Here is a 15,859-nt window from a genome sequence, read left to right as displayed (position 1 = left end):
CCAATCCCCCTCCAAATGGAGTTGCGCTCGATGCACTCGCTGTTCACCAGCTACGAGGGCCGAGGATTCGCGGTTTATCCAATTACTCGGGATAAAAGGGAGAGGTGTGGCGAGCCGTTGGAGAATAATCGTGTCTCCGCTCTCTGGAAGAGGAGGAAAAGAGAGAATAATGGGGAAAGGGAAGGGAAAGGGAAGCGACATTTCCGGGACGGAAATTTTTCGGGGAATCGAGAAGATTTTTCGCTCGAACGAACGAATAACAAGTTGGAACAAGTTGGAACAAGTTGAGAAAGTTGAGGAGGGGAGGTCGTTATGCATGGGTCGCGAGTTGGATTGAAAAAATTGCTCCTCCCCTGTTTCTCTGTTCATGCACAGACGCACACGTACGCACACACACGCGCGCACATTCATACATGCATACATACGTACATACCGTTCCCTCTTACGAATCTCTATCTCTACCTGTCTGTATAACGTTCTTTCTTTGTGTTTTTCTATTGCACAGGCGCATCGCGGGCCGGCTGTCGTGCAGGTACAATATTCCACGCAAAAATTTCCAATTTCCACTGCACAAAGACACCTTAGGCGTCTCTCTTAGTTTCTTAGTTTCTCTTTCAGCTAGAATGCGATCCCCTCCTTGGAGAGGGGGGATCAGTAGCAATTTAGTGAACGTAGGTTCGCAATTCGTTCAATCGTGTTTTGATGGCGAAAGCTGTTAGTAGATTAGCGAAACGAAGCTTCTTAGAAATTATTATTATATTACGATACGCAGCCGTGATCGCGGTACATCACTATTGCCGAGACTGTTCACGATAGATCGCTTTGATACGAACACACTGTAATAGCGATAGCTGTGAAACACTGAATGCGTAGTGTATTGCGTTGTATTGCGACACAAAGATCGAAAGTACGAATATACCCGGATCCGGATTTTACGCGGAATAGTTATTATTTTATCAATTAACGTGATTAGATTTTCGAAATCTTCAAGATTTTCCTTCCTCGTTTTCAGCATGAAAAAAAAAAAAAAAAGAAAAAGAGAAAAAAAGAGGAAAGAAAGAAAACGCGATGATGCATGATTTTTTCAATTGGGCCGCATGTTTCGTCTTTTTGTGTTCGTGACGCGTTTTATTATATCGCGGTATTTAGCATCACGGGACGCCACTTTAGTGCGATGCAGCAATAACGAACTTCGAAGGAAAGCGCAATATTTTAATATCGAACCATTCTCTTTTGTAGGTAAGTGATTCTCTCGCTCGGTGAGCCGGTTATCCGATCGGTAAGTCAGCTTTTCTCATCTTGAAAGCTTTATGAGTTGGCGTGGAAGCTCGATGCACTCACGGTCGGTAAAACAGGGCCAGGCGAAAAGCTCTGTCCAACAGTGGTGTACCGACAGTGTCGGGTACACATTGCTCGATCTATACTACTCACGCCGTATTTATCGATCGAATCCCTTACTTACATACCTTCCTGCCACGATTGCGAACGATGCACCAACGTCATTATTATTATCAGTCAATCGAAGTCATACGAAGGCCACTTTTGTGCCGTCGATAAATTATATTACGAGCAAAATTTAATGAGAACGAAACAAGGAAATTGAATCGACCAATAATCGGAATTAATCCATAGATCGGGCCAAAGCAAATTTCTGAAAGGGGATAGATCGTTTCTCTGTACTTGCTTCGTGCTCGATCGTGTTTCAATCGAATGATACCCGGATTCGTGGAAATTCGTCGTGGATAATTTAACGATTTCAACGAACGCGGCCATCGACAGGCACGTATGTAACAAATAACTGGCAGGCTGTCGACACGAGTCGCAGATATTTTATTACGTATCGATTCCTGGAGAAGTCGATACGAGAACCAAGCTCCGCGTGCTCTCGAACCAGCCATCTAAGTTAATGGAATCTAAGGAAAAATAGGCAGCCACGAAAAACGCGACACTCGCGACAACCGCGACCGTTGTCTGACCATCGCAGCCCCGATATCACTCGTCGTCGTGGCCGTTCCATGCTCGGCCAATAAAATATTCATTCCTACGTACAGGAAAAAGCGTTTTTCGTGCCAAGGTCACGATTGTTCCACCACGACTATATTCCTCGTCCGATTCAACAGATATACACGCACGCGATTCGTTACGTTAAGGGAAAAAAGAGGGGGAAAAAAGAGGACGAAAGCGTGCCTCCAAAGATGACCTCTTCTTTCCCTGATCTCTTGAAAATATTTTTCGATGAACGTCGCGTGTGCCCCGTGAAGATAAAGTCGTCGAAAGTACCTTTTATAAATCAACGGGGGATCCTCCTTTCCTCCTCCCTTATCGCGAGTTCTGCATCCGACGCACACCCGGCCGGCAACCAGAAAGGGAAGCATTTCGAGAAGCGCGATTCCACATTATATCCCAGTCGCCGCGGCTGGCATCGGTATTATTGGAAAGCCGCGCGTTCAACGTGCATAGAATTTCGAAGGGTGTCGCGCCCGAAAACCGGTCAATTAGAATTCGCGAGGAATCTTTGCCCAGCGCCGGTCTCGTCGATCTCGAATATTCCTAAACGCTGGAAGAGGATACATCTACCCGTCTCGTATCTGCACGAGGTAGAAAGGAACTTGTTCGTATCGGGTTTGGGTTAACCTTTTCATTCATCGATTATGGATCCCGTAAAGGTTATTCGATTGACAAAGAACGGAGGTACGGTGAAAAAATTAATAAATAAATGGTGAATTTGGACGGAATAAAATGTTCTCTATTCTTCGAAATCTATATATAAATCGATTGATTCTATAAGTGGGGGTGGAAATAATATTTTAAGGGATAGAAGAAATCGATTGCCATTCACTCCATAGGAAGGAAGGATCAGCAGAGGGATGAATTTTTAGAAAATCGTTTCGTACGGCCTTTTTTCAATTCGTAATACGTAGAAATATTTCATTGTGAGCTGAAACTATTTCAGAACGGAATGGATTGATGGAAATTTAAAATCCAAAAATCGCAAGCAAGAGGGAATTTGTCATACACGAAAATATTTTCCTTTCTAAAAATTTCTTTCTCCCAATTCCACCACGAATTTTCTTCGCGAATATATTTCAATTATATTTCCTCGTTTTGATATCTAGAAACGACTATTTATTTCTCGTTTGGCGTTAATGTCAAGTTCGTGTAAACTCGCTTCAGGATTCACGGAAGCGCGAAAACACTTTGGTCAGATTATCTTGAAGAACGCGGTACTCTCCGAGCTATCCCCTTTACTTCTCTTGAATCAAGGTCGAAGAAGAAGCTGCGCAAGAAGCTGATAGAAAGGGAGAGAGAGAGAGAGAGAAAGAGAAAAGACGAAGAAACTTGGTCGGCCCTCCCATACAATTTTCCAAACACGTGGAAAACGACGCGTCCCTTTCTTTTTTCTTTTCTTCTCTCGAAACGAAGAGCTAAACGATTCTCTTATTAATCTCAATCGCTCAGCTTCGTTTGTAACGTCGACGTTGTTTATTTATATTGCAAAGGAGATCGTATCGAGATGTTTAAAAATTTGCAACGCGAAAGAGCTATTAAACAAAAAAATCTCTTTTATACGAGAACGAAAAGGAGGAACAAATGAAACGAGAGAGAGTCTCAATGTTATCCGATAAATGAATTCCACTTGTTCGTTCCATCCCGCGAAAAGGGAAATGAAGAGATATTCCGTTGGACGTTAGGGGATAATGGGACCGAAGAGGTTCGCGCCTGTTTCGAGACCGTTTGTGTAATACACGTCAGTCGAACGCGCAGCTCTGGCACCTGTCAATAGATTTCCGAAAGGAAATTTCACAAAAGTTTCACCGGCCTGGAAAGACAATCCGCAGACAGTACCAACAATCCTGTGACAGCCGATACACAGCAGTATCCGGCCAGCTTGTACACTTGTTTTCAACAACGAAAACCTTTGTAAACGAATCCCCCAATCGAGTGGAGTGGAAAAAAGACGCTCGCGGGGGAGGAAGATTCGAAAAAATGGAGGATCGAACAAGATCGTTTTCTCTTTCCTCTCCTTCAAATTTTAAGCCGTCGTAAATTCCCGGAACGTCGGATCCCTCCCTTCCGTGGAAGATTTAACCGGTCGTTGATCAACGACAGTAATTAAACTTGGCGGAAGGATTAGAAACATTATTAAAATAGCACTCGGTTGTAGTACAACAATCTAATTTCTCATTCGTGGAATTAATCCGCGTGTCGAAGGAAAGAGCCAGTGACTCGTTCGAAATTTTCGACGTTGCTTTTTACTTAAAATTTATCGAAAATTTCGAGCCACCCCCAACTACCCCCTCCCCTCTCTCCATTAAATTTCTAATTCGTCCCTCGAGGCTGATATTCGAGAAGAAATAGGCGAGTGAAACGTGGAGGATTCCTCGTGAATTACGCGAGGACGGTATCGATTAACAAGGACGAGGTTTCTCCCCCGTCTTGCAAACTCCGCTCCAGATCCAGATTCGGAAGAAGACGAATGTTGACGCATCGGCGGATGCACGACACGCGGGGATGATTTGGGCGCGAGCCGAAAAGCTAGAGGTGAGCAAGGAGGAAGAGGAAGAGAGGGAGAGAGAGGAGAGGCATTCACCCTGAGGATGGCGCACGTAAACGTCGGAAAGATGCACACGTTGGAGCGCATTGGTCGCTGGTTCGTTCGACCAGCACGGATGATGCTCTCTCGGGGGTCGGGACAAGCTCCGGAGAAGCTCTCTCTGATCGTGGCGGTCGTGCGGGGTTTGGAGCTTGCGCACTCCCCTCGAGATCGTGGACTCGGTGCGCGGGGGGCGCGTGGCGGCACCGGGGGTGTCAGTCAGTCACGGCCCATCCGCCTACCATCGAGCACGTAAGTCGAGCAAGTGCATTTATTCTTCCCTTTCTTGTGCCTTCTTCCTCGCTGCACCCTTTTCTCTTCTTCCTTCCTTCCTCTCCTCGCTTTCGTCTTCGTTTTCATCTTCCACCGGCTCCTCCTTTCGAACGTCGTCCCCTCCTCACTCTCTTTCCTTCTCCCCCTTCGTTTCGAGGAATCTTACGCGAGGAATTTAGCCTCCGAGCGAAGCTCCGGCTGAGTTCGTTTAGTTGGTTTAGTTAGTCGTTGGTCGTTGTTGGTTTGTGGAAGGGAGGAGGAAGGAATGCTCGAGCCGGCGGGAGCGGGTGATTATGGCAAAAATGGCGGGTCGAGCGTTGGACGATTGACGGACGTCGCGGCAATCCGAGGGGATGAGGATTCGGCTCACTTTTTAACGCAAGTGCCTCTTTTGCGCCGTTCAAGCGGCCGCTGTAAGTGGAACCGTTTCTCCCTTTTTTGTCGGGACGAATCGAGTCGACGTCGAGCGAGTGGGAATTCACGCTTCTTTCTTCCGCTCTCCTCTCCCTTCTCGTGCGCCAGTGAATGGATTTCGCACGCTCTTTTCCTCCAGGATATTTTTCCTCGAGAAGAGCGTCATGCGTACACTTTTCCCTTCTTCCTCTCTCTCCGTTATTTTCGCCGCGTGGATCTCTCGTTGACTCGTACTACTCGCTTCTTTCTTCCATTCTTTCTCTCTCTCTCTTTCTCTCCTTATTTTCGAGATTAAAATTCCCCTTGGAATTTTCGAAGGTATCTCTTCCTTTCGATTTCCTCGTTCCACCTCTCTCTTCAGTCGAGCCTCTTGCTGTTCATCCTTCGCTATGAATCAATCGTCGCGACAGATCCCTGACGATTGATCGAAAATCGAGAGGACATTAGGAGAGGAGGGGCACGATCTCCTAATCCTCTCGCTCTTTCGTAACGTTCCCGGGTGAATCGAATCCGGAGACGACGTCGAATCACGTAAGCGTGTCGAAAGAAAGTCGAAGCATCAAAAATTTCACGCTGATCGATGATTTCCCCTGTGTGAGCGTAACACGTGATACACGCGTGACACATGTCCCGTGTATTTCCAAGGGGGGAGAAAATTAGCACGTTAGGAGGGGCCGCGCCTCGATCGAGGAACGGATTATTTTCCTCTCCGGATCATCTTATCACTCGTATACGCGATTATTTACCGCGTTACAATCGATAATTATTTACGCGATTTCGATTAATCATTCGACGAGGGGCAAAACTGTGAATACTAATTTTCCTCGTTAAGGTTGTGCGTTGAAATCACGTGCGTCGAAATGATCCACTCATCCAGACCATCAGATTCCAAAGTTTCGAAAGGCAAACGTTTCAAAACGTTAGTTGATCGAGATTCTTAATTCTTCTTCCACGAGAGAGATGTAACCGGTTTGAGATTCTCGATAACCTCTTCGAGGTTTAATTTTCGCACACGATCGATCGTATCGCCGTTAATCGAACCTTTTTTTTTTATTTCGGCAACGATGTTTTCGAAAATCGAAATTGCAAGTTCGCCACCTGTCTCCTTTCGCGGAATAATAATCCTTCTGTCGACTATTCAGCCTGTCTGCCGCTTAAACATTCCGCGCGTTCACCATTTTACGGCGGCCAGGCAATCGAGTCGATCACACATGTACACGCACGCTCACAAAGGGTTGAAGCGCTTTTCCTTTACCAATGCTTGTTGCCGGTCTGTGTGAAAGTCTTTGGAGGATGGAAAAGGGTGGGAAGGAAGGGGGGAAAAAGTCCATTTAACACGGCATCGTGGGTTTGTATAGGGTTCGAATTCCGCGACAGGTGCAACGATACGAAAAGGGCGACGAAAGGATCGCCGTATCTCGGCATTTTCGGTGCTTTCTTCGCGAAATGAAACAACGAATCGAGGGCGAAGAATTTCGTTCCTCTCTCGACCCGTGTTCTTCTTTTTCTTTTTTCTTCTTCGCAACGCCAGCTTCGAAAGTTGTTTCCTCGAATAAGTAGATTTCGTAACATTGGAAGTGTTGGGAAACGGTAGAGAATCGATTATCATTATTATACAATTTTTTCTTCGTGATCGACTCGTGAAAATCCCCGGTCAATCTGATCTTTCGGATCAGACCTGTTGCCCGAGCACGGTCGAATTGCTGCAATTAATATCGGTATTGCGTGTCGAACGCTGTGTCGAGTCACGCGCCCCCGCGATAATCTTGCACAATTTACCAATTAGGCCCTCGTTTCTAAATTGCCGCCTTCGTCGAGATTACGATTTCTGAATAAACGCGAGGCCGATTCACTTGTGTGCGTATGTGTACGTGAAATGCATTCAAACGACGTTGATCGAGACGTTAACGTTGCGGCGGTGAAAGGGTTGGGGACAGAGTTGGGGATATTTTTAATTCGCTTTGCGACGGGATATTTCGTGCGATTTAGTTTGGATTAAAAAAGTCTTGCTCTTGTATCTTTCTTTTTTATCGTTGATATCAATGGTCGGGAAATAAGTAATATTTACGATGAGATATATTTTTAATCCTTAAATTTTTCCAAATTCTTTAATCCTTCCTTCCCGCGTTGTTTAATCCGCGGATTGCACACTATTTGAGCATCGTATTACGTGTTGGTTGACGAGTCAAAAAAATATATAGGGAATATCTGGTTGTAAAGCGGTTGATTATTCATCTTTTCAGTCGAGGGAAAAAAGAAAAAAGAAAAACATCCGGATAATATATCAGCGCAAGAAATATACGACGACGTTCATTGATCATGTCTCGGGGTGGTCAACCCCCGCAAAATATACGTCGAGCCAGACGCGAATTGATAATCGCGTGAGACCAAGGATTAATTTCTCTCTTTCTTTCTCTCTCTCAAAAGTCTACGCGGCTGCTGACCGATTATTTTTAGAACCTTCTCTCTTCCCCCCTTCCCTCCTCTCCCTCATTTCATAAACTGACTCACCTTGTTATTAATTCAGCGTCAATTGGATCATGCACGAAAGGGATGAATTTCGAGAGGTCGTTGCATCCTGGATGACTGTCCACTTTTCATTTATCGGTCATCAAGGGAAAATCCGAAAGAAATTTGAAACGGTATACCTGCACGAAATATCGCGTTTGCTTTTATATTTACGCCAACGAGTACTTCGTTTAAACGTAAGCGTTTCGTTTCGTATTCGTCTCGTGATTTCATTGTGGCGCGCACGAAACTTTGATCGAATATGGACATTCGATGATAAAACAATGGACGATTCGCGAGAAAAAAAGATAAATATTTCCTTCCCTATCGATGATATTTTATCCCAACGATTTCGCAGAAATTTCGAGATATAGGAAAGATCGCCGCTACATCTGGTAAACGTGAAAAAAGATTCCTTGTCGATACCTTTGCATACAATTCGTATCTAAATATCTAAATAAGAAAAGCCACCCTTGGAAGATATCGTTGCTCTCTCCCACGCGATTCGTTCTTTCGAGGAAGAAACAGAACGAGGCTACTGTCCCCAAGAGGGGTGTATTCGAATTATTCGAGAGGATATTTTTTCCCGCAGGGGGATGGGAGAGGGAGAGGTGCAAAATCTCCCTTCTCCCGTGGAAATAGATTATTCGAAATACCTCGGTTTAAATAGGCTTGATTTATTCAGACGGGAAGAGCGACAATCGTGCTATGTATCTCGCCCCCCTGCTCTCACTCCCCTTTCCGTTCGTTGTCTTCAGGACTCTACCCCATTTTTCTTCCGTGTCCGTGATCTCCACGCTAATTCGAATCGATGTGCAGGCAATAACGAAACTTTAATTCATCTTTGAGCATCTCCATGTTTTCTTCAAATATACGAAGAAGAGGGTGATCGATAATTCCGAATTCTTGGGAGTAAACGGGACTAATGAGAAACAGATTGACGATATTACATAAACTTTAGAACTAGAGATGCTTTGAGAAGTTAAAAAGTTGGTCGAACGAATTTAATTCCGATAGCGGAAAATGGGGAATTCTTGCCCGTTACATTTCACTCGATTACAGGCTGTCTTTCCGTGACAACAATGGCCATGCAGCCCCACTTGGCCACGGTTCAACTACCTCTCCTCCTCCTCCTCTACGTAGCGTGTTACACGCTGCTCCACAGGGATGCATACCTAATCGGTTAATTGCCGGCGATCATTTCGATTATTCGCACACTCGCCCCTCCCCCTTTCTCGTCATCGTTAATTACTCCCCCCTAATCTCGTCTATTGGTGGAAGAACAGAAAGAGACTCGAGCTCGAGCGATTTTCTCCTCCTTGCTTGGAGAGATGGGCCGTTCTCTCGGGGGGAGGGGAGAATGGAAGGACAGAGGGAAAAGTTTTTTCGCGCCCTGCCCTCGGTGCAGTTCGATATCGTAAGTAGGACGTGAACCTGGGCCGGTATCGCGCGCACGCGTACGCACGCGCACGCATACACGTGCACGATTTCGGCGTGAACAGACTGTAAGCCATTCGTGAGATTCCTGCCGGTCGACGGCGGCGTGTCACGCCGAAGACATTGCCCCAAATTCGAACCGTCACACTTTTGTCCCCGATAGCTGACTCGAAATCGAGTTACAACAATTCGGTAGGGTGGAGGAGTTCGTGGATTAGATCCGTCGATTCTTCCCTTCTCTGGGAGAAATTTCCCTCGTTTGAGAATCGAAACCGTACCGTCATATCTAACGACGAAATGGCGAGTTCTCCTATAAATCTGCAAGATAAAGGACTTCACTTGATTCGAAACGGTCGATGTCTTACGGAACGAGAGGAACGTGGCCAGGAGGATGGTTAAACGGGGATGCATCGACTTGAATGCATCGTGAAACGTGCCCCTTCCACCATAAAAAAGAAAGGAGGAAGGAATCTCGTTCGAGAAAAGTTTATTGTCAGCGGCAACAGGTGAACACTGTCTTCTCCGTAGTATCTATTACACGTACATACATATATATATATCACGAAATTGATTCTACATCGTGGATTCTGAATCGCGGCCTTGGAAAAACAGGAAACTTCCGTTCTCCGCGTCGAGGTGTCTGGCTCCGGCGAATCTGTCATTTTTTCTCCTTTTTCTCTTTTACAACCTCTCCAATTCCTTCCAAGGTGAACCAGAAATTCGTTTTATGCGATACGTTGATACGTAACACGGAAATTTTGCGTCTGGCGACGATCCAGTGTCGTAAGCGCCGTTGTTGAGCACTGACGTCCCTCCTCCCCCTCTTTCCATCCTTTACGGCCGATCCTCTCGTAAATCAAATCGCCCTCTCGACGAAGAATATATATTAGAAGCTAAAAAAAAAAAAAAAGAAATTAGTTTCGCCAATTTCTCGATGCATCTTGCAACGTTTTACTTCTCGAAACGGAAACTTCGGGATTTTATTATTGAAATATATCATTGTTGTTTGCAATTTTTTCCTCCTCTCCCGTTGCGGAACGAATTTACGCTCGATTCTTTTATTAAATAATATTCCTACGAAGAGAAGAGAGAATACAGCGTGTATTCTTACGTTCGAGATCGTTTCAAATCGATCTCAACACTCTCTCGAACGACAGATCCAGTAGATTCGATCGGAAGAACCATTCATCGTATTTTCATCGTAAAAATATACATCTACGATTTCCTCAAACATACAAACCTGATAAAAATATTACTGATTAACGTAAAGAACAGGAGGAAAATAATTCCCGGACGATTCAAATGATTGAACGATCAGTCGAGCACCGCTTCTTCCCTGGACGTAGCGCGCGAAACGGAGGCGGCTCACGAAAATGTAGGGGCGAGTTATTACGTCTCCTCGTTTAGAAGAATTATCGTTTGGCGTAATAATTGGGGGATACACAGTTTCGGTTGGAAAAATGGTTCTTGAAGCGGTTGATGATAATGATATTTCGTCGTGAGAGGTTGTTGCGATGGAGGGATAAAGGATGCGGGGCGGAGGATGGAAAACAGAGGTCGGAGGACGTAGGGGGTGGAGGTGGGCGCAGCATGGGAGTGATCAATACTACCTCCACACCAAGTTCCCACGGGAGTGGAACGAGGATGGGAAAGGCCAGGACGCGCGGAGGACAGGATTTTTCGGGAAGGATCGCCCCTACGATTTCAAACTCGATTCCGTCTGGAATGATGAGCTTCCGTTCGAAGCGTCTCCAACTCTCGACTGTGCGCGTTTATTTATTTAAAGAACGTTAAAGAAGGTGTATTTCAAAGAGAGAGAGCTTTCACTCGAGAAGCGAAGTAACGTACAAAACTGTTCGAATTCCAGGTATATTTATGGACTTTGGATACTAAAAGATAGATATAGTTTTTGACATGTCTCGCTCGTTACGTGGAATAAGGGATGGATTGGAAATAAGAGAAGGATTCGGGAAATCATGGATCCCTGGAAAATTAGGAGGATCTTTTAAATTTTCGTGGAAATTTCGATTGGAAGAGCTCGGTGGACACACATTGGAGGGGTGAAAAGTCGAAGGAAGGGGCAGAGTGGACGTGTAGTATCCGTAGAAACGGATGTATAACCGATGCGTGCGTGACTGGAGGCTGTTAACCTAAACAAGGAACCGCGCCATACTCGATAGCCCACTGACTCCGTTTCTCCGCGTGGAAAAAGATTCGTTCGGGTTTAGAAACACGCCTAAATCGATTTCCTTCGATTTTTTTCCCTCTTCGTGCTCGTTCTACGAACAGCTGCGACGATCCTCGTCTTTCGCATTCGGGAAAAGGTTAAAAAACCTTTCGTTTCTTGCCCTTCGATTATCACTTTCATTCCTCTCCCTTTGCCGATGTTTCGACACTCGATCTCGTATACAACTGATCCAATTTCCGTCGCCTCTCGTCCGATTGACATTGCATCGGTGGCCGTTTAATCGAGTTTCAAGCCCGGCTCAGTTGGATCGAAACGAGTTGAATCGTGACAAGGGTTGCAACTAATTGCGAATTCGGCGAAGAGTATATAGGAATATCGATAAATGTAAGGACGAATGTAATTGGAGTTTGTTCTAAAAATTGTTGGTTCGCGAGATATTCGCAATATTATCCCCAATGGATTAACGATTATTTCGTTAGAGAAGATACGAATGAAAGTGGACCTTACTGAATACGATTCAATTTCAATTGCGTTTTAATGATAATAATGCTCGAATAAGTAAAAAAAAGTAAACAAAAATTGTGGCTACTTTTATCTCGTAAACGATTTACTATCTGGAGATAATAAACGATTTTTATAGATTTCGAACGAGAACGACACACGTTCATTCTCTCACTCTCACTCTCTCTCTCTCTCTCTCTTTAGAGATATCACGTCGAAGAATTTTCCATTCGAAAATAAAGGGATGTTTATTGTTAATCGTAAAATAATTTAAACGTCGCTCTTTTTCGAAGGAGGGAGAGGATATATCGTTGTTTCATTTCTCGCCAACTAGGCCAAACGTTGGATTAATCTTTCCTCGTTGCCCGTTCCTTTAAATCAACAAACTTTCTCGCCATTGAGAACGAGAACTCTTCCTTATCGATTTCGATCATCGCATCGATATGTTGGAATTTTTCGCGGGCGTGGAGGAGGAGGAGAGGAATTTGGAATTTGGGCGACCGCGAAAATTAAGGGAGTCGATATTTTAATCCGAAGAGAGAGAGGGAAACGATTCTCGTCGATACACGCATCAGATTAAAATCGCTCGTTTTCGCTCGTGAGCCCCGTGCAATCAGAAATTGCAATTTTTCAGCGAAACTGATCCTCGAGAAATCTCATCTCGACTCTCGATGGCCTGCTCTCATCGACGTTATTATACTCTGCCCTGTTTCTTCCTTCCTTTGATAAGGGATAAAAAAAAAAATTGCCAATATATCGTTTAAGAAACATTTTTTTAAGTACTTTCCAATCATTGAATCGTTCGTTCGAGTTTCTAAGTAAATCCTCGTGTGAATCCTTTACATTAAGAAATTACACGAGAGAAGTATCATTTTTACTTATACAATCTTTATTTCTTTCCGTCTAAAAATTACATCCACTTCGAGACCACGCTTCGAGTAAATATTCCCCGATACTATTTAAATTTAAATTTTTCCTGCAGAAAAGAGAAGCTTGTATTTCCTTCTTTTTTCTTCCTTTCTTTTTTTTTACTTTTTATACGCGCGCGCGCACACACACACACACATTATCGACACCGATGCGTCACCCGGTGACGGAAATCGAATCAGATACGATTCGCGGAAACACGTTGGCGCGTGTCTGATTTTAGATTACAATGGCACAATCGATAAGGGGCATAATTTATTTAACCGTAACACGAGAGAGCCGAGTAAACCGTGACTACGTGAATTATTATTTCGTTTTTCTTTCCCGGGATTCCGTGGAAAAATTGGGCAGTCAGAACAGTTTCCTTCAAAACTGTGTACGAAATCGATCAACCGGATCGAGACGATACGCACACCTCGAAACAACGTTGAGGGGAGTTTTAGACAGAATTTTTAACCGAGGCTTTTACGTTATTCCGACGCTCTCACTCTCCCCCGATCTCCCTATTAATCGTAAATGGCCGTTTTACGATTCTCTCGTTTGTTATTGGAACGCCGTTCCATCCAGTCGTTAGCTCGACGTATTTATATCATTTTATGCATGTCGTGCTCTTTTAAAAAAACGTTAACTCGTTATCCAACGTAATTAATTTCGTTTCTTGGTAAAAATATGGAGCGCGGGAATTTCCAAGGTGAAACGATTCTTCTCGAGTTCAAATTTCCTCCTGCAGATTTTTCTGCGAGGATTTTTTTTTTTATTTAAAGTCGGATCGATATTTGCGTCGCTTAAGGGGCACGTCGAATATTCGAATTTTAGCGAAAATACGGTGCTCGCTCCTTTCAATTCACATTTATTATTATTATCAATTACATTCGTCGTCCCTCTTCTTCTTCTATTATTTCTTTTCCATCGATCGGGGAAAAGGAAAGCCCGATTCTATCGTTCCTCCGTTGTTTTCCACGTTTTTTTAGATTCTCGTTCTCGATGAGAGCTGAATTTGCGACGATCTCTCGAAGTCGTAATCCGCGCATCTCTCGAAAAAGAGATGTTGTTCGCCGTTGACACGTGTCGAGGGGGCGGAGGACATAATTTTTTGGCGTCTCTCTCCCAAAACCTCCGCGCTGCCGCTATTATAATTGGATTATTTTAAGACTCGCGCGCGGTTTTTTGAATCGAGTCTTTCTTCTCTTCTCCCTTCCTACTTTTTTCCTTTCTCTTCTTCTTTTTCTTTTTTATCGAGCAAGACTTTGAAAGCCGAGAGCAAGTGGCTGCGTTTTTTTCCCTCCACGGGATTTTTTCGAGAGGGAAAAAGCGCGGCACTTCGTTCGCCACTTCCTCCCTCCTCCTCCTCCTCCTTTCTCTTCTTTCTTCGTCGCGTTTCTTTTCAAAATCTATCGAGGCGTTAGGCGAGCGAATTTAATTAAAAAAGTTTCGGGTCGGAACTGCTGCCTTTCTCGCTGCTGTTCGCGCTCTCGCGCCATTTTTTTCGCGTTACGAACATTTTCTTCCCCTCCCTTCACAACGAATCAACAAGGGTGAAAAATATCGCCTGTTTCGGATCCTCGAAGGCCGCTGACTGGCAAACGGAGAAAGTTTGGAATGCTCCTCTTGTTGTTGTTGTTTTCAATAAGGAGAGATCCGCGATAAATTTAGACGGAAATAAGCGAGAATAGCTCGCTCGTAATTGTTGAAAGCACCTTCCTCCTCCTCCTCCTTCTCCTTTTTACCTTCCTTATCTTCAACTAGATCCACAATTATCAGTAGAAACTAACCGACCTTACGCAGATAACGATTTCGAGCCATGAGGACGCATCAGCTGCGGCTCGCATCGCCTGGAATGTAGTCGTTCGAGAGGAGGAAAGAGCCGCAAAAGGAGACAAAAGGAAGAGAGAGAGGAAGAGAAAGAGAGAGAGAGAGAGAGAGAGGAGGCTCACACGTGGAGGAACAGTGGCGAGAGAGGAATCGAGCGGAAATAACGGTGACATGCAAATGTCCTCGTCGAGCTTCCGTGAAATCTGCCCACGAGAGCCGAGAGGAAACAGAGATAGCGACGCCGGAGCGAGACGTCGCTCGACCGCGGTCTCAATTTCGCTGACACGATAAAACTCCCTCGTAGGGATCTCGATCAAAGCCCCCTGGCTGTGTTTATCCTCAAAAAAAAAAAAAAAAATCGTAATATCGTAATCGATAGTGTTCAAACGATCTCGTCTCTTCGATCGATCGTGAAACCACGATTGAATACGTATTTCGCGGATTCCACAGGAAGAAGGTGAAACGGCACTGGTATAGAATAATCGACGAAGAGGGGAGGGGAGGTAGCGGTGGTGGCGGTGGTGGTGGTGGTGGTGGTGGTGGATCGAGAAGAGACGAGAGTCAATATATATATATAAATATATATATATACAAATATATATAGTTATAGTCTAACCGATATATGAGGAGAAGAGGGAGGGAGAAGAGGAGGAATCATCCAGATATATCCGCGTAGTACAAACGTAGGAAAGAAGAAGAAGAAGAAGGAAAAAGATATTCGACTAAAATTACGAGCACGCACTCGTCGTATGTCAATCGTATCGATACGTATCGTAGCTGTAAAACAAACAAACTTCCAAATATATCGATAATATCAACAATAATCCGTGTGATCGAGAAGCAATAAAGGGATACCGAAAAAAAAAAAGAAAAAAAGAATCTCAAATTCGTATTCGTAAGTATATCCGTAAGAGAATCCGCGTATATTTATATCTCGTTCGGCTGTGGTTCGTCGCGTTTGCGCGTGTGTCTGTCGGGAAAGAGAGAAGAGAAAGGGGAAAGTCGTGCTCGAATCTCGAAGCTGCCCGAACGGGGGGGAAGTGCATCGACACGATGGCGTTCGCTGCGGCGAGAATGATCCTGAAAGACAAGCGGCGGAAGACCAGCAAGGAGGACTTCGGAGGACCAAGGAATAGGAGCAAGGTAATATCGAGACGAGATTTTTTTTCTCTTCTTCTTCTTCATTCGAGAGAAAAAACGACCAC

The 15,859-nt window shown here is 44.6% G+C and overlaps 1 protein-coding gene across 7 annotated transcripts in view; it reads left to right on the top strand.

Moving 5' to 3' along the window:
- The window catches only part of LOC107998832 (neo-calmodulin), a 60,291-nt gene that overhangs the window by 15,786 nt on the left and 28,646 nt on the right, over window positions 1–15,859 (top strand). For 2 of the 7 annotated variants that reach the window (XM_062083595.1, XM_062083592.1), the window contains exons 1-2: window positions 4,646–4,846; window positions 14,628–15,797. The exons of 2 other annotated variants lie outside the window; for them this stretch is intronic. In XM_062083595.1, coding sequence (XP_061939579.1) covers window positions 15,708–15,797 — 90 coding nt within the window. In that variant the 5' untranslated portion in view covers window positions 4,646–4,846; window positions 14,628–15,707. Of the gene's footprint in view, window positions 1–505; window positions 533–4,645; window positions 4,847–5,072; window positions 5,281–14,627; window positions 15,798–15,859 lie in introns of those variants that run through there. 3 more of the 7 variants (XM_062083597.1, XM_062083594.1, XM_062083593.1) reach the window with 2 other exon arrangements.

Source organism: Apis cerana, linkage group LG13 (assembly GCF_029169275.1).
Source record: "Apis cerana isolate GH-2021 linkage group LG13, AcerK_1.0, whole genome shotgun sequence".
In the NCBI taxonomy this organism is placed as follows: Eukaryota; Metazoa; Arthropoda; class Insecta; order Hymenoptera; family Apidae; genus Apis; species Apis cerana.
The sequence above is the reverse complement of the archived record's forward strand: the minus strand, read 5'-3'. Positions and strand labels throughout refer to the sequence as shown.